At 35.8% G+C, this 19,537-nt stretch overlaps 1 protein-coding gene across 1 annotated transcript in view; it reads right to left on the bottom strand.

The window, feature by feature from the left end:
- PTPRQ (protein tyrosine phosphatase receptor type Q) overlaps positions 1 to 19,537 on the bottom strand; it is a 203,430-nt gene that overhangs the window by 167,581 nt on the left and 16,312 nt on the right. The window contains exons 8-11 of the mRNA XM_060306834.1: positions 18,596 to 18,724; positions 15,691 to 15,837; positions 9,632 to 9,804; positions 841 to 1,021 (exon numbers count right to left, since the gene is read on the bottom strand). Coding sequence (XP_060162817.1) covers positions 841 to 1,021; positions 9,632 to 9,804; positions 15,691 to 15,837; positions 18,596 to 18,724 — 630 coding nt within the window. The remainder of the gene's footprint in view (positions 1 to 840; positions 1,022 to 9,631; positions 9,805 to 15,690; positions 15,838 to 18,595; positions 18,725 to 19,537) is intronic.

The following is a 19,537-nucleotide window of genomic DNA, read 5'->3' on the forward strand; positions in this document are numbered from 1 at the left end:
CCAAACAAAGTATTTAAGGAAACATCTACATCAGAAATCATGGGCCTCTAATTTTTAGTGTCTTCTAAAAATTAGGTCTTCTTTGCTCAGGAAAAACAGATCAATGAATGAAATAAACATATATTAAATGCAATGTGATACTTCTGCCTAATGCCATCATCAATAAAATAATATAACACTTTTAATTTGGAACGGAACAAATCAGAGAAAAAGCAGTAAGAAAAAAATTTTTTTCTCACTTAGCATTTTAGAAAAACCAGAGAGAGAATTTAGATTTGTGTCTTCTAACCAAGTATTTTTAATTCGCTATATATGACATTCTCTTTTTAGAGACAGTAAGATCCATTGACCCTGAAGAGCAAGTGTATACACTAATGACATCACCACATCATTGGGGTCACCTACACCTGTTTATCACCCCATGCACTAGAGTTGTAACTTTCTGACCTATTTACCTTCAGTGACATTTGAAAACCTATTAGTCAAAAACTGCAGAGAGTGTGAGGCCTGTAAATGATTTGAAGATATGTTAATCCCTTCCCATCACACCTGCTTTGGCAACTGTAATAACTGATTGTCTATGCAGCTTGGCTAGAGACTCTAGGGTGCTACTTTCTCTCCAAGGAAGGTCAGATGGGTTAGGAGGGGCCAGCTCCTGCCTGTGTGGCATTTCCATTTGCTGTATGAGGTTATCCGACAGTTAAAGAAGAAAAAATCTGACTCCAGCCCATGGACCATTAATAATTGGGTTGAACTCCCAGCTAAGGTTCATATCTGTGCTAGCTAGTACTGGTGGTTTAAATACATTTCACAGAACAACAACAAAAGAAATGTACCTACCAACTGCTGAAGGCTGGTCTTCAGCTCTACTCCTCACAGGAAAGTTATGATGTGGATGACTGCTATACATAACTGAAGCAATCGAGTACAGGTCAGAAGACATCTCTGCTGAACCCTCAAATAATCCTGCCATTGACTCTACCACGTTCACAGTTTCTGGAGCCATGGGGCCTTTTATATACTGCAATTGAAAACAGATATTTACAAAGACTGCTCGTGACAGTTATGTTAATAATGGCTTCATTCAAGGACTAGTTTCAAAAACTAGTAATTCTGGAATCACGGTTTTTTTTAAAAATAATATTATTTCCATGACTGCTGTCTCTTTCACATTCCAAGATTTCACTCTGAAGCTACTAAAATCCTGCATCACTGTACCGATTGTGATCAATTCCATATCTTAAGAGACCAATACTGTATTGTGGGGAAAAGGAGATAATTCGTTTCTGACTTAAGTTAGCTTCTTTATGGTAAAATTAGACATCCTCATGCAAAGGTTTCATGACTAAAATATTTTAACTGCTCACCCCCCAAAAATAAGTGTTCTAGGCTTACTGCTTTATTAATATGTGTTTTGCTTTGCCATCTATATGTCTTCATTTGTATACGAGGTGTGAGCAGCCTGCATGCCTGGTAGATACATATCACTAATAATAGTTTAATCTATCATCGAGAGAAGTTACAGACATGAACAAAATTACATAGCAATAATTTTCAGAGTTCAAGGCAGACCTCTCCAAGGCTCTGGATTTAAGGAATATTTTGGGTAACTGTGATTGTTCCTAGATGCCATAACGTATCTCACAAGTGTCGAGTTCACCGAAGTGGCAAATAATGAAAACAAAGTATCAGGAGCAGATTACAGATATACACAGTAGAGTTTTATGTTGGGACAACAAGAGGACTCTCTCCTTTCTTTCCCACATAACGGATTGAAAGAGAATGAGAAAATTTGAATATGGTCTACGTTTCAGATGGTACCAAGACAATATCAGTAATTGTGTCAATTGTGGTAATGGAATTATTGAATAAATTAAAATGTCCATGTCTTGTAGGAATCCATACTTAGGCACGTAAGAGCAAAAAGATATGAAGTCTGGAATTTATTTCAAAATAGCCGGCATCAACAGCAACAACAACGAGAGACAGCTGGGGCAAGAATGGCAGCATGCTGATAATTACTGAATCCAGGTGATGGGTTAATGGGGACACAGTTTATTTATAATACTCTTTTTTTCTCCATTTATACCAGTTCAAAATTTTCCAAAATGAAATAGTTTTGGGAAAAAAAGAAACTGTTGCAAAACTCTTTTTGTCAATTCCTTTTCAAGTTCAGTTTCAAAACTCACTCCAAACCCTTTTTTTAAAAAAGAAAATTATTCTGTTCCTTCTCAACTCCCTGCTCTCGTACCCTCAGAATTTGTAATTAATTCATAGTATAGGTTTTATTTATTTATAAAATTTTGGTACACCTGTGTTTTAATTATCTTACATGTTTTGGGATTGTGTTTACTCCGAGAGCCAAAAACAGGCTTTTAATTCCTTATTAACATAAAGCACTTAGTATCGTTAAAAAAGTAGTGGATACTCAGGAAAAATATCGGGAAGGCAAGAAATTTTAAGGCAGTTTACTTATTTAACTAGCTACAAAGACAGCTCATTTAAATATTAACTTTTCTGAAAAATAAAAAAATGGAGAAAAGATGCAAGGATATCTCTAGTTCTCCAAATGATATTTATAAAATAAAATTATCTAAATCTTGTTACATCTTTAGCCAGAAAAGTATTGTGATAAAAAGTAGGGAGATACCAATAAGATTTACTCTAAGAATATTGTGATAAAGCACTCTGGATAAGGAACCCTATATGGAACAAACTAAAGCTCTTCCATCTTTCAAGGCACACTTCAGCTCTGTCTCCACTGGGAAATCAGAGAAGGCATGAATCACAAACACATAATTCAGAGATGCTCTGGTAGTCCAGTCAATAGTTTATGCCTGAACCACACAGCTGTTTCCACTATCAATCAGCCACCCTTTGAGAATCCAGGGTACAAAGCACTTTATAAAGGGTACGACAGGGTAATACAAAGAATTTCCCCTGAACTATGATTTTGCATTAAATCTCTCATATTTTATACCAATGTCAGATAAGCTTCTGAGAGTTAAACCATCGTATCCTATCAATTAACTAAGTTAAGCATCTCTGTTGACAAACGGCTGTTCCAGCCTAAGAGCTGACCTGAGTTAATTCTATCTGAATTTTCCCGAATTCATTGGAAAGACCCTCCCTAACTACAAATGATTTGAACATTGGTTTTGTAAAAACCCAGAAAGTTACTAATTATCACCAAGTGTGCCATGTTGTGAATATTTCCCACACTTTGCCTCTCTAAAAAGGTATTAAGTATTAGGTTTTTCAAAGGATGAAAAAGAAAGATTTTTAAGAGCAAAAATGATGGGAAAGAACCAGAACTTAAGAGGGTAATGAGAAGGGGCTGAGAAGCAGGAGTGGAAATGAGGGATATAGAAGGGAATAAAGGCCCATCACAACTTCCAAAAGCTTGGACTCATTGAGTCAGTCCAGCATTCTCAACCTCAGCAGTAATAACATTCTGTGTTAGATAATTTTTTGTTATAGGGAGCTGTCCAGGGCATTGTAGGAAGTATAGCAGCATCCCTGGTCCCTACCCACTAGAAGCATCTTCCCAGTAGTGACAGTGAAAGCTGTCTTCAGAGATTGCCAAATGTCTCCTGGAGAGCAAAAGTGCCCCTGGTTGAGGACAACTGAGTTAGGCAATGTCACAATTCATCAACATGAAAAGCTTCTCAGATGCTACTCAGGAATCTTCAGAATTTATGTGAAAGAATTAGAAGTCTTCAGAGTTAAGTTCCTAATCCACCTGAATAAACCAACCTGATTCTACATGTAACAGTCTTCATTATAACTAATGTGATTTTAAAAAAGAAAAGAAAAAAACTCTAGTACATCTATCAACTTCCACTCACTAGAAGTCTGCTCGATTGAATTAATGAAAATTTTGACTTATTCTTAAGAAATGCTTCTCTATTTTATTATAAACTATAACATGATTTGTGCTATTATCAACCAGTGGTAAAAAGAAGTTTACAATTAGCATTATGTTTGGAAACCTCTAATGGATACTATATCATTCTGCACATTATTTGGGTGATAAATCCCTAAGACTTGATTCTATTTATGTTCCTAATAATCAATGAAGTAAACTTGTCTCAAGCATTCCTTAACTACCTTCAAGTCCTGTCCTCAGCCTCAATCTGAAGCAACTGTCCAAGCATTTAGCTGGCTTTCTTCTCATGCTCATCACTGACAAACACTGATATACTTGAGAAATAGGCTGGATGAAAGGATGTATCTATACAAATCTCAGAAATCTGTAACACTACATAGCAGTGTCTCTGGGGATAAAATGTCCCAGGGTTCGGTTAGAATAACAAGTACAGGATGAGATTTTAGTGTGAAACTCAGCCAGAGAGCAATCCATGGAGAGATGACTTTAGGGGTTTTCTAACTTCTGTCTCAGCAGAATGAGTCTCCCAAAGAAATTAGTTTTATTCTTTGCATTGACAGAAGTAGAAAGTTTACACAAAAGGAGAAAATAATTCTGCTCAGTTTGGCTCTAGTCAAACTATATATAGAATATTGTGTTCAGCTGAGAAAGAGGCTCATTGACAAATTGGAAAATATACACAGAAGAGTTATCAATAATATGAAGGACGTGGAAACCATGACTGATGAGAACCTGAGGATGTTAAGCCTTAGGGAAGCCATGAGCATTATTTCAAATGATAAAAAGTTAAATCACTGTGCACTGTTATTACTACTGCAGAGACTAACATTTAAAGCTACTGTGTATCAAGTACAGTGCTAAATACTTTTTCCCATGTGATATCACTTCATTATAACCTAAAGGGAAAGATATTATTATCTCCATTTTACAGTCATCTGTTCAAGTTCACAAAGCTAGTCATAGCAGAGGTGGGGTTGGAACACATTTTCCTGGTTGCAAATCCCAAACTCAAAGTCATTATATGCTACTGTGTGGGTCTATAGAGGAGAGATGGGACAAACTAGTAAACATTAGAGGACGAATATTTCAGTCCAAAACAGTTAAAGAACAGGGTAGTTTCTTATTTATCTATGTATATTCTGGACCTATCACAGTGCCTAGAACTTTATAGTTACCTAATAAACGCATGTCTGTGAGACCATAAGGAAGCATGGTTTAAGGCTTAAAGAACAGGAGCTGCTTTTGTAGTAGTTGATTCCCTATTGTCAGAGTTGATCAAATATTTTAGCAGAGGCTGGATTCCCAATCATTTATTAGGCATGTTATAGATGACATTCATATGTAAGCTTGGAAGTTGAAATAACAGTCCTCAAACGCTGAGATTAAATTTTCTAATGTATTTCTTCAAATATGTTTTTAAATATCGAAGAGTAAAATCTTATATGTATTTCAGCATGCTTAAATAACCTCTGTTTATTAAGAAACAAACAACTCATGAGAGGTCACTGGAAAAAATTTCAATAAGGATGATGAGATCAGGTCAAGCCTAGCATAGGATGATTATATTTTAATACTTTTTTAAAAGTGTAATCATCATGATATATGCACATGGCTAAAAATGCAAGAGGTGATGAAGGATTTACAATGGAAATACTTCCTTGTCTGTACTTTTCCAGTTGCAAGTCTTACACTCCAGAAGCTACATTTTTTTGAGATTTTGAAATCGTTTGTTTATTTTAATTGAGATATAACTGACATATATTACTTTCAAGTGTACAACATAATGATTCAATATTTGTTGGAAGCAACACCTTTAATCATTTCTGTTTTCAGTTCTTATGGCGTTACTTCTAAAATCACTAGATAGCATGCTTATACTGTTCTGTTAAGGCTCACTTACTTTAGACAGCATCAACTGACTTTCTGCTACGACAGGAAAGCTAGATTACTTAAATAGATACATATTCCCGTTCCCAGGCCATTCTCATTTTTTATTTAGTTACTTTTTTAGTTTAAGTAATATACTTATATCTGGAAGGATTATTCTCATAGACGCGTGAAACACAAAACAGTGGAGAGACTACAGTGGATGGCCTCTCTCGTGATCCCTCCACTATCCCTACCTCCTGTTGTTCATGCTTTTGTATAATCCCTTCCTCTTGGGCGGTAACTGTGGTTTGCATCTAACCAATGGTGATGTGATGTCACTCTCACAGTTATATTATACAGACTCTCCCCGCTGGCTTGATGAGCTAAATGGCCAGGCTAGGAAAGTTCTGTAGCAAGAAAATGTGGGGGATCCCTGTGAGCTAGAGCTAAGGGTAGTCTCTAGTCAAAGGGCCAGAAAGAATCCAAGGCCCTCAGTTCTACAATCAAAAGGAAATGAAATATGCCAAAATTCTACATGAGCCTAGAAGTAGATTCTTCCCTAGTCAAGGCTCCAGATGAGAACACAGGACAGTAAGCCACTTAACTGCAGCTGTATGAGACCCTAAGTAGGGAACCCATCTAAGCTGTCTGGATTCCTGACCCACAGAAACTGTGAGATGATAAATGTGAGTTGTTTTGAGCTTGTGGCAAATTGTTATACAACAATGGAAAACTAACGTAGTAAGCTAACAAAAATAGTCCAGGCAAGAGACTATTCAATCCTGAGCTGGGGTGGGGACACAGGAATGGAATATAGAGGTATGAAGGTCACACTGTGGAGGCAGAAATAACTGGCCTTAACACTGAGTGGCTATTAAATGCTAAGTATAACCAAAGTCAGAGGTAATTCCAAGGTTTCACGCCCTCATGAAGAGAGGATGATGGTGCCATTAACCAAAAAGAGAGACATCAGGCATGTAAAAATGCCATGAAAGCCTTCCAAATGCTTAGACAATGACCTTCAGATCAGAGATCTGTGGTGTGCCCAGTCCAAGGGGTTAGGAATTCTAAGCCTGTTATTTAGTATCTGGGTTTCAAGTCAGCCTCTCTCCAGGCCTTGTTCTTGACCACTAAAACTATTAATTGCCTTTACAGACTTTCTTCTTGTGTCCTGTGGGAAACTTTATATGCCCCCATCACTGTCCCAGAACCTCTGTCTAGTACCTCTTCTTCATTCCAACTTCATCTCCTCCTTTCAATCAAGAACCAAGTCCTGTTATCCCCCAAAGGATGCTTGTTTTGTTTTGTTCTGTTTTATGAGTTCAAATGTGATGAGCCCTGGCAGAACTTCACCACAAATGATTTGAATTAGGGATGCAGAGTGTCAGAGAGAAAAATCATCATGGAAAACAAGGCAAGAGAGTCATGAAAATAGGAAGCAGTGATTGAAACTGTGCGGTTATCAAAAAAAAAGTGTAATGACATGGCTGAAAACAGAACTCTCTGCAATATCCTTATAATGAAGAAGCTAGAAAATTGTAAAAGAGCTAGCTTTTTTATTTTATTCATTTTTCATTGCACAAGGCCAAAATTTTTGCATAGTCACAGTATATGAAAGTGGAGCAAGTATTAGGGAGAAAATGGTTGTATCAAAAGCTGGAGAGTAGGAGGCAAACGAATGGATTTTGGAGGAGACAGGGAAGATGAGGACGGCTAAAACTATATTACCACCTTATCTGACACTTAGGAGGCCACTGGTGACTTCTTACAAGATTTCAAGGATTTAAACAATTCTTGAGACAGGGTGTGGAGGCTATACTCTGAGAAGTTGAAGACTGAATAGAAGAGTCCTTATCCTACATCAAGGTCAAGGAAGAGGATAAAAAATGAATACACTAAGCCAGAGGTTTTATCTGTTATCTCCTTTATTCCTCATCATATAAGGTGGGTATATAAGCTCTGCTTTAAAAGTAAGGGCAGCAAGTCTCCAAAAGTTGACTTGACCGAGGTCATAGATCTAGAAAAGGGCAGAGCCCGGTCTAGGACCCTGGTTCATTTGGATTTAGAGCCTCTGCCATATGTCAACCTCTTGAAAGGTGAACCCAAACACCAATCACATGGGGAAGCAGAAATATCAATAAAGCGCCTGATCTAATGAAGAAAGATACAATCACAGAAATAAAGAGAAGTATAATGTCTCCTTTTATTGAGACCTAAGGAAACTAATATTGAGTCCCAATGAGGGTGAAAGGTCCAGTGCCATGATTATCACAACAGGTCACAATTATTTAGCACCAAACTTACCATATGCCAGGTATAGTTCTAAGCTCTTTACACACATTAATCCACTAAACCTTCATTAACAATCCTGTGTTATAGGGACTCTTAGAGTCCCTATCTTAGAGAAGAGGAAGCTGAAGTTCAGAGAGGTCAAGCCTACTTTCTCAAGGTTAAACCATCACTACAGGCAAAACCAAGGTTTAAACCCAAGCATATTTCCTCCTAGGTCCATGCACTTAACCTTTCTGCTGTACAGCCCAGTAAGTGACCAAATTAGGATATAAGCCCAGATCTGTACAGTACCAAAGCTCATGTTCTCTCTACTATGTCACAGAGACCGCATATCATATAGATATAGGCAGAATAACAAAGAAGTCATTCCACAATCTCTTACTTTAAAGAGAAAAAGAGGTGTGGCTTGCCATTCAGTAGATGTCATTACAAGTGAGAGACCTGTCACCCAGTCCTAAAATAGTGAAGTATCTAATTTAAGGCCTTCTCAGCAGGAGCAGAGGATTAAGCTTTTGCCCTTTTCCTGAGTTGTCAACTAAAGTATCAGAGAAATCATAACTCAACATTTTTGCACACAGGAATGGAGTCAACATTGGATTAAAATTTAACCCTGGGCCAGAGATGTCAAACGACTTGGAGTAATAAGTCCTGGGTGGCCAGAATGCATTAAGCACATAGTGAGGTCAACTTTCAGGTAGATGTCAGAAATGGAGGAGAGCTGGGACTAGAAATAGAATAGGTAATATATGTGGAGATAGGAAAAAACAGTGATTCTGGACCAAAGGAGTGGAACCTAATTACTGACTAACCATCAGGTAGTACCTCTAAGGTACAGAGATTGCTACACTCACTGGTCCCAAGTATATTTAATTTTTGTGAGCCCCAGGAGCCACCAATATCTGGATACAACTAGTCTGCAGTTTTAGAGGGAACTCACAGGTGAACAGCTGGCTGGATGAGGTGAATGAAGACAGTGAAGGAAAATCACCGCTTCCTAACAGAAACAAAGGGGGAAAAAAGACTCCCGGTGTGAACAGAAGCAAACATTGTCCTCTTATTTTATATCTATGAAACGATTTCATCTCTTTTATTTGATTTCTTTAATCAAATGTATATTGTTCGTTTGTTTTTAAATGAGGCAGCTTTGAGAAATCTGGCTTCCTAAGTAGGTCAAATCATTTGTCAACAACAGCTACTAAAATTACTGTGCCTTTCGTTGGCAACTATTCCAAATGACAAGCACAGCCTTAGAAGGAGTACTTAAATCATAACAGGAGTTTCCAAACAATTCATTAACTTAATTACCATAATAATATTCACTTATGGAAGCACCTTTAGTCCTGCTTAATTCCTCAATTAACATTTTTCATTGCTGAAAAAACATAATAGCACTTAACTAATAATATATGTCCTAAAATGAAATATGATGAGCTAGATTATCAACATAGCCTAAATTTACTTCATTTTGTACTCTGAAGCTCGTCAAATATTTTATGTTTGCATGTTGGCAAATCTTCCAAATTATCAGGGCCAAAACCAAGTAGAAAGGGCTCCCCAAGATAAGAAATTAAAGTGCAATACCTCATCTTTTCCTGTGAGCAAAGTATTCTCCAATATTACTCCTGTCTCAGAAACTAATACTTTCACTCGATATTGGTTAATGATTCCATTTGGTTGTCGTGGTTTCTTCCAAGTAATGCTTATTTCTGTGGCTTCTACTTCTGCAACTTGCAAATCAAATACTGTACCTGGAACTAAAAAAAGAGAATAAGAAAAGGGAAATTTAAAAATACATTCTCAAATTTTTAAAAATTCCCTTAATTCTTAGTTCACGATTGAAGATATATAAGCAATTCTATTAGAAAACAGACTAAAACAATTTATTAATTATTAAATTTGTATCTGATCGTTTAAAATATACAGATATTTAAATTTCTACACGTTGTTCTCAAAATGTCCACAAGAAACAGAATAACATGGAATAATTTTCCCAAATCAAAATGTCACAACATTTGTTCAAAACAAATTAATTAATAAAAACAACTTCCCAGGGAAAGTTGTTTATGATTGATGAATGCCCAGTAGAAATCCTGAAGACTTTATAAAAATAACAACATACCAAAAAATAATATCCAGAATACCAGGAATGAAATTACATGTAGTTGGTAAAAATCAATTAGGCAAATTTTAATTCATTACATTAAACTGTTTGAAGAGTTGATTGATATTTTCCTGCTGATTTTACAAATTAATTATGTGAATCTCAAATTTCAGATGCCCTCACTCTTTGCAACAGTAAAGAAAAAGAGAGAAAAACTAACAATTGGTTTAAGATAAAGCAAGAAGTACTTAAATTCTAGTTAGAAACTCATCAAGTGATAATAATTTTGTAATGTATGAAAGTATATAATCACTAAATAAATGAATGAATGAATGAATGTATGTACGTATGTATCTATGTATGTCACCAAGAGCAACCTCTAGGAAACCTCCCAGGGCCACAGGAGTAATGAACCACGAGTAAACCTGCTCTGGGCACTTGTCCACTTTCTGTCTATAGTTCATTATGTGATTATAAATAACCAATTCACCCCTCCACCTTTAGTTTCCCTATCTATAAAATCGGTGTGATTAAAACTTTCCTATCACTACACAAAGTTAGGAACAAATTCAAAAGACTTTATAATATGTTGGTTCAAGAAAGAGAAAATGAGATGTAAAAATATTGTCCTTTATGATTAGGACGTGGTCACACATTAAATTCATTTCCCTCATTTCCCTATTTCCCTAAGCTGAGATATTTCACAGTAGTACAGGTTTACCAAATTCCAGTTAGAAGAAAGACATATTGGGGGTATAATACAAATGAAGAATGACTCTGTTCTCCTTTAAGATAACAAAAAGGAACTGAAAATTAATGCCACAACTCCCATAAATATTATTATAATTAATGAACCTAATTATGCTTAAGTTAACCATGTAGTAAGCTCCTGTAACCATGTAGTATTTTATCCAGTAGATTAAAAGTTGTTTTTTTTTCTTTGTCTCTATGAAGTAATCAGTAAAAAAAATCTCCCTGGAGATTATAACAATGTAAATATTTCTAAATGTTTGTTGACTAGTTAATGGCTAGATGGATGAATTCCGGACTAAGAGCATATCTGATTACTGCAGTCAAATTTCCAGTGTCCATGGGCTTCCCTAGTGGCGCAGTGGTTAAGAGTCCGCCTGCCGATGCAGGGGACACGGGTTCGTGCCCCGGTCCGGGAAGATCCCACCTGCCGCGGAGCGGCTGGGCCCGTGAGCCATGGCCGCTGAACCTGCGCGTCCGGAGCCTGTGCTCCGCAATGGGAGAGGCCACAACAGTGAGAGGCCCGTGTACCGCAAAAAAAAAAAAAAAAAAAAAAAAAAAAATTCCAGTGTCCAGTATGGGTATAACCTGTGCTCAAAACTGAAATAAACATAACATGGGTACACCTATAATTTGCCAATTATTTGCATCTCCTTTTCTAAAAACATTTTGGTATATCTCTATATAGAAGGATAACTCTTTAGATTGATTTCCCCAAAGGTGTTCAAATCTGGAGGAAAAATAGTTTGACCTTTGAAAGACTGAGGAAAGACTAAGGCTAGAACCCTACAATCACTGATCGATTCATTCATCATTCAACAGACTGAGGACTCATCATACAGTCACTGTTCTAGGCACTTGAGGATAGAGGAAGGAATAAAACAGATAAAATCCTTTGCATAGGTCACCTCTTACACGTTTTATTTCATTAACATACACTGTTCCTAAAGCTTATGTTTCTATCATCATATATGCCAATATACATTTTTCAAGAGTGGAGGACCTTTCTGATTAACCATGTAGTGTGAGAACAACACAGCTATTTAAATAGCAAAACTCCAATTCCACCTTGCTTTGACATTTTATTTTGGGGTCGCTATGTAGACAAACTCTCAGTATTGCATAACCTAAATCAAAGAAGAGACCTGGCACTTTTCCATCTAATTTGAACACATGTAGAATCTTAACTGAAAAAGCCAGTTTAATAAGTACATTGATCAGATTAATCAGATAACTAAACCCTGCCTACTATAAAATAAGTGAAATGGTCAGTCCCATGTGATATAACATAATAATGTAGTAGGATACCAAACATTACCCAGTACAGCAGTATATTTAAAATGTACTCTCTTATTCTGTTAGCCAAACCTAAAAATAGTAGCAGATACTGTTTCTCTATCTTTTGATTTATACTTTTCAATATAACTTAGTAAGTATTGCCCCATGACACTAATGCCTAAAGTTACAATCCAACTTTAAGTGGTTCTATGTTATCCTAAAAAGGTACCCCAAACTTGTGTAAGAATGATTCTAAGGCTGTCTCTTTTTTTTATGAAAGAAGCAGCAGCTTAGGGGATAAAGAAAATGGAGTAGACAGCGTCGTATCTTGTCTTTAGAAAGATACTTGATATGTTACACCACAAATTCTTATGGGGAAACCAGAGAAGTGTGGATTAGATCAAACTTCTTTAATATTGATACCAAATTAACTAAAGAAAATCAAACACACAAAGCAATTATTCATGGTTCAGCATCAATTATGAAGGTGTTGTCCATGGGGATGACCTAAGAATCATTCTCAAGTCAATACACCTATAAATTTTACTAAGAAATGGGAAACAGAGTACACATATGATTGGTAAAAATATATTCCAAATTATTTGGAGTTTGCAAATAAAAAATTCTTAGAAAAAAATGAAATGGAGATGAACGGCAGTGGGGTAGAGAAAATATATTAAAATAAGCCTGCCATTATCTAGCAAATTAAACTTCCATTAGAAGTGAATTTTTCAAAAATCTACTGAAAAATAAAAGTCACGGAGAATCCTGAAAAACACAAAGTTCAGAGTTTCTCAGTGATCTCCCTACAAAGATGTTGCTACTATTGGCAGAAAGTAGCAAATTGAAACTTCTAAGGACAAATGTCTTCACTTCCAATATCTATTTATGGAGGAGTAAATATGGATTTCAATACTTTGTTTGCTTTTAAGGAATGATGTTAACCTCCTTAAAAGATATTTGACACTAGTGGCAGAGAAGTTTTAGGGGATATTGAAGCAACAAAATTTACTTAAGTTTCTTTAATCTCGATACAAATAATAAGAAAATTCTGTTGCCTATGTTATATTCAGCAGATTACCTCATTTTGGAATAGGCAACTATGATGTTTTATAACATTAGAGATTATTAAATTATCATTTTTTTCCAAAACCATCTCTTCTTCATGCCTATGTAGAAATCTGCTCAGTAAAATATTAACGGATATGTAGAAACATTATGAAATACATAGGATAACTGCTTTAACAACATCATGTTGATTTTCTTTGATAATCAAAGTAGACCATGGACCATATGATTCTCAGTATTAGAGAAATCAGCCTCATTAAAATGTGATAGCATATATTTTCTATAAGAAATCAATTCAATATTTTTCTATGAATATCTGGAGATTTGTTAGAACCCTAGTTATTTTAAAATATATTAATTTAAAAGCTGGTCCTAATTAATTTTTTAAATAGACTATAGACTACTTTTAAATATGGAGAAAATAATAAATTGAGTAACTTTAATTAGAATACAAAGAACCCTGTTGTATTAATGAATAAAAAGAATAATCGAAAACTAAGGTATAAATTTTACTTGACAGTATATAGTTCTAATGAATTATTAGATTTTTCTCATATAATCTAAAGATTCCTTTATGGCAAAGTTTTAATTAGTAGGACCAGGATTAATTAGTGCTGTCAGAGTCTACATTCACTGCATTTGCCCCAGCATTCCACTGAAACTCCCTGAGAACTCCATGGAGAAGCAGGCATGCAGAGGTAAGAACTGTGCCACGCCTGCCCTTAGAGAAACCCACCTGTTGCCAGTGGGTTCTCCTGGAAGCCACCTGGATGTGGTCTACATGGTGAGTAGTTCAGGAGGCAGTAGGATAAAACTTAGGATACACTGCTCGTTACACAGGGCAAGTAGAGTCAGATATTCAAAATAACTTGGTGTGAAAAATAACCCACGTGAAATATGTTGAACAATGTCCTTAAAATTCTACTTATTATTTTGTCAATAAAAAGTACAGATATAAAGAAACGGAAATAAATGCTTAAACAATATCCCAAATAAACAAAATGGCACTGTATGTGGCAATGTATTGTCTATTTCCCTATTTTGGTCAGATACTGTAGGCCAAGAATGATGACAATAAAACAAAAATCTTAAATTGTGGATTCAGTTTAGGAGCACCAAAATCAGCTTGGCTTGAAAGAAGACTGAATTTATTTAATTGCATAACATGAGAATAGAAATTGGTCAGTTGGGTTGGTTGAGAAAAGACCAAATTCAAGGGCTCTAAGTATGACGAAGGCCAGATTGCTCTGTGGTGTTTGACAGCCATCCATAAATCTGTCTAGGTTTCTTGAAAATGCTTAAGAGCAGGTTTAGGTGGAGGTGGGAGAAATTTCAGGTCTAACTGAGAAGACGTACAATGCTAAGACTCTTCTGATAGAAATACAATGGAAAAACTTTTGATATGAAAAAATGAGAGCATTTTGTTAATGAGTGTGCGTCTCTTTTTTAACCTGTATATTGAAACCGTATACACATTAGAATTTTCATTTGAAATCGATGTAACATAATTTTTACGTTCTTTCAATAGCAAAATATTATCAAGAGTTGTTCTTTGAAATGGGGGAGAAGTATAAAATTCCCTAATAGTTGCTGCCCTCTCATGGTGAAACACTTGAATGATTTATCTGATGAAGGTATGCCCAGCCTCGTGTGTGTGTGTGTGTGTGTGTGTGTGTGTGTGTGTATGCACGTGCATGTGTGCACACTGTGTACTTAATTCACAAGTTACTGTATGTTAGCTCTCACATAAACAAAAACTGAAAACTTTTTCAAGTGCTAGTGTGACTGTAAAAAAATGATTGTATTCTCCTAAATAATTACAATATCTAAATAGAAATGAAGGCATTGAGCAAGTTTGGTGTGGGCCCAGAAAACAGGTTGTGAAATGGCATGGTAACGTTTTTTTAAACACTACAGTTCGCCTTAGACTGTGACGTTTAATATATACAAATAAAAAATTTCTTCAGGGGAAACTTTTAAAAATAATTTCAGTATATTCTGGTAAATTTATATCATGCACCTTCCAGAAATCCTCACTTCCTTAGAATATCCTTTTGATTATAAATATACTTTGTTATAGGCATTGTGGGATACATGGATTTCTCTGAACGTTATTTTGTGGGAAGATAGAGTCAACATTAAATAATGTGGTTTAAACCATGTTAAATGTGTTCATTTGTTTAAGTATTCTTGAGATTTTGCCAGTACTATTCATTGTGAATTATGCAGGCTGATACTGCATGTAATGTTGATCTTTGGTCCCTCTTATTATGAAGCATGCTATGGGTTTAGTGTTCTAAGGAACACATGTTCAGAATGCGCTAGGTAGTAATCTGATAAGGAAATAACATGAATTAGGTAAATATCAACCAAAGAGCTTCTAATACAATGTTTAACTGATGCAATAAAATTTTCATTAACACACTAGAGGAGGTGTTCTTACCTTCTGGAGGAGTGAATACTGAAATATCTGACTTGGGTCCAATCCCTGCACTGGTTTCAGCCGCAACATACACGTCATACTTTGTAAATGGTGTTAGATTAGTGAATACAAACTTAAGGTCTTTTGTGCTATTATCCAAAATCTGACCTGCAAAAAGCAAAAGATAATTGTGGATTATTTACTCTTCAAGCATGTAATCATTCTTACATTTAAGTATAGAGCAATTAAAGTGTTAACCTATGCACTAACATTCACTATTACAATTTTAAAAGTGAATATATCTTAAACATTTAGCTTAGTGTCACACTGGTGTCAATTTATTTAAAATGGAAAAAAAAATGAAAATCTTGCAGTATTTAGAATTACTTTTATATAAAGCCCTATTGGACCATAGTGTTATTTTTTGACATAGTTAAAATGAACACATTAGGTTTTACCAATATAAAAACAGTGACAGTGTTTGATACTCAGATTCATTCAATTAAAATGCTAAATATTCTCACTATCTTCTATAAAAAGATATATTTAGAAAATTTCTGTAGCTTAGCTTCTGAGCAAAATTTCTTAACTGGGCCATCATCAAAATTCCTTAAATCCTCAACTTTATCTCTGAATCGTTTTTTCCCCTTGTTGCTCTGACTGAAACCTAGCTCTCCCCTGAGACCACTGCTTCTGTTCCCTACAGCCACCCTGAATGGTGGTGACTGATTTTTCCCCGCAGCCCTCAAGCGACTAGGCGGTCAGGTGTGGTATGTGTTCTCCTTGCTCCTCTTTGCTCTTAGACAATTGTAGCTCCTCCTTAGAAAAGCCCACAGCTTCAGCTCTCATGTCATCGGTGACATCCACTGACTTTCACTGTTGTAGTGATCTGTGGACCCCAGGGTCACACACTCACATTCTGGATGGTTTAGCTCCTGCTTCAATGGCATTTTCTTCAATGCTACCATCTTAATTTGTGGTGATTTCAATATCCTTAGAGATCATCCTTAAACTACTTCAAGCTCTCCTTAAATAATCTAGTCCTCCACCTGATCTCAGTCACTCCCTCACAGTCATAATAGACATGGCTATTACCAATAGCTGCAAATCCTAAATTATCTCAATTTCATGCAGCTGTCTCTGACCACACTTCCTGTCTCCTGATCACTACTCTAGAAGCCAGAACCAACACTTCTTTGGGACCTCCAATCCATTGATCTTACCACCTACTTTATTTTGTTTGGTTCCTCACCACTTGATGTCTACTCTTTATCCATTGTCAGTAATAATCACTGCCTTACATAAGCCCTCTCCTGTTGAAGGGAACTGGAGAAAAACACAAATCCACTCTGACTGATATCACTTTATTCATTACCACACTTCAAATGAGCCCTAAATGGTACTCAGCACCTTACCTATCTTCAGTAGTACAGTCACTCTCTACTCTTCTAGGTGAATATTTACACTTTTTCTTCCCAGTTGATTAGTTGGAAAAATTAATCATTCAGAAGACATGTGCCACACACTCCCACCAACGCAACTACCTATGTACAGCATCTGCACCCACAGACTCTGCCTTATAACCTGTTACAATGGATAAAATCTGGATTCTTATTCAAACTAATCCCTACTTTTGAGCAAAAGATCCCATTTTCTGCCTACACAAAGATATCTTTCCAATAATTCCTGCCTTTCTTATATCATCAACATATGCTTTTTTAAATTTATTCCCATCAGCAAACAAACATGCTTTGCTTGTTCCCTCTGAAAAGAAAACCTGTCGATGCTGCTCACCCCTCACCCCCTCTACCCACTTCCATTCACTGCTTCACTTTGCAGCAGAACTCAAGAGCTGTCCATTACCCACTGTTCCAATTCTCTTCTCCCATTCTCTCTTCAGTCTACTCCAAGCAGGCATTTACCCCACATACTCTACCATAACTGCTCTTGATAAGATCGCTAATGACTTCCAGTTTGCTAAATTCGATAGTTACTAAATACATTCTCTTGACTTACCAGCCTCACAGATATAAGAGTACTTTGTCAAAATTTTGTAAAATAGTACTGATAGAAAAGCTATGTCTGGGTATCCATGTGTGTCTATGTACTGAGGAGGGAGGGGGAAAAACAGACTACCATATCTTTAGGCATGCAAATATTTCAGAATTTTAGGAGCATAAGGTACTCAGGGATGAGAAATAAAGTTTACTCATGTGTTTCATGATAGATTCCTAGAAGTTCCCAAATGAATAATTTGGACATTTGACGATTTTTCCACTCTTCCAAATAAATGATAATATGTGAGTTTATGTTATTTCATTACTATCTGAAATAAACTTATTTCATAGAACCATAGAATGCAGATTATGAAAGAATTGTAGAGTTTACTTAATCAACTTCTACTAATATAGTTTTTGAACCCCTTAAAATATTTGACAAGTGGATGTCCAGCTCCTCCTTGCTCAGAAAGATGATGAACTCGCTACATTATGAAGTTGCCCATATTACTTTTAGAGAGCCAATTATTAGAAATAGTTTCTTTCTTCTAAGCAGAAATCTGATTTAATATAACCAAAGCCCATTGTTCTTCATATATTTGCAATCAGAGTAAGTCAAGGTCCTCCTGTTCAAATATGTGAAGACATGTATGTCTTCTAAAACTTCTCTTCTTGAGGGGTTATCCTTTGTTCTTTCAGCTCCTTGTCATGAAATATGGAACATGGGCAATGTTTTACCCTCCTTATACTTATTTATGATTTTAAACAAAAAGTTCAAAGAGCCTCACTTCCTTATTACTTTTTTACTGTTTGCTTCAACTATAGGGTCTTTTAAAAACAGTTAAATACTTTTTAAAAGTTTGATCATAGTAACATATTTTATATAATTCTTACTCCAAAAGGTAAACACAAAACTGATTAAGACTTACCTGATGGTCCATATAATTCAACTCTGTAACTAAATTTTCCTGTAACTTTAGTTGGTGGGTTCCATGAAACTGAAAAGGACTTTCCTGTAATGTTACTTGTTACACAGTTTTGTGGTGGTCCTTCAGGCACTAAAATGATTACAGAAAAATAATGAATAATAGATATATATATAAAATTTAAAAGCACCTTATTAAATACACAAAATAAAACACAAAATCAGAGAAAAAAAAGGTCACACAGTAAAGTGTTTGTTTTTTCAACCTACAAAAAGAAAAAATAGGCTATAATTGAAGAATTTGAATAAGTGGTGGACCATTAGATAAACTCCTTATTTGCAACAATTACTATTTTTATTTAATGCTGTATATTATTGCACAGGGTGTTTTATTCCTATATAGTTCATTGTACAGTTACATTGTCTAGAAGCATTTATACATATTGCATTCAACAAGCCCTGGGCATCTGGCCTGATAAAAGCTCTCCCTCTGGTGTACACAGGTAGAAGGGGCAAAGAAATAACTCAACCTTCAGAATCTGTTGGCAGTGATTTTACTTTTTATATCAATATCTGTATTTGGTTCTGAGAGGAAATTTATAACCTATATTCGAATGTAACATTGGTAACATATAAAAATAATAATGATATTTAAAAAGTCTTTTTCATAGTCTTTTTCATAGATATTTAAAAAGTCTTTTTCTATATTAAAAAAAACACTTTCTTTTAATTGAAATGAAACATTCCAAATTTTTTTTTTTTTTTTTTTTTTTTTTTTGCGGTACGTGGGCCTCTCACTGTTGTGGCCTCTCCCGTTGTGGAGCACATGCTCCGGATGCGCAGGCTCAGCGGCCATGGCTCATGGGCCCAGCCGCTCCGCGGCATGTGGGATCTTCACAGACTGGGGCACGAACCCGTGTCCCCTGCATCGGCAGGCGGACTCTCA

This window comes from Globicephala melas, chromosome 10, assembly GCF_963455315.2.
Source record: "Globicephala melas chromosome 10, mGloMel1.2, whole genome shotgun sequence".
NCBI classification, from domain to species: Eukaryota; Metazoa; Chordata; class Mammalia; order Artiodactyla; family Delphinidae; genus Globicephala; species Globicephala melas.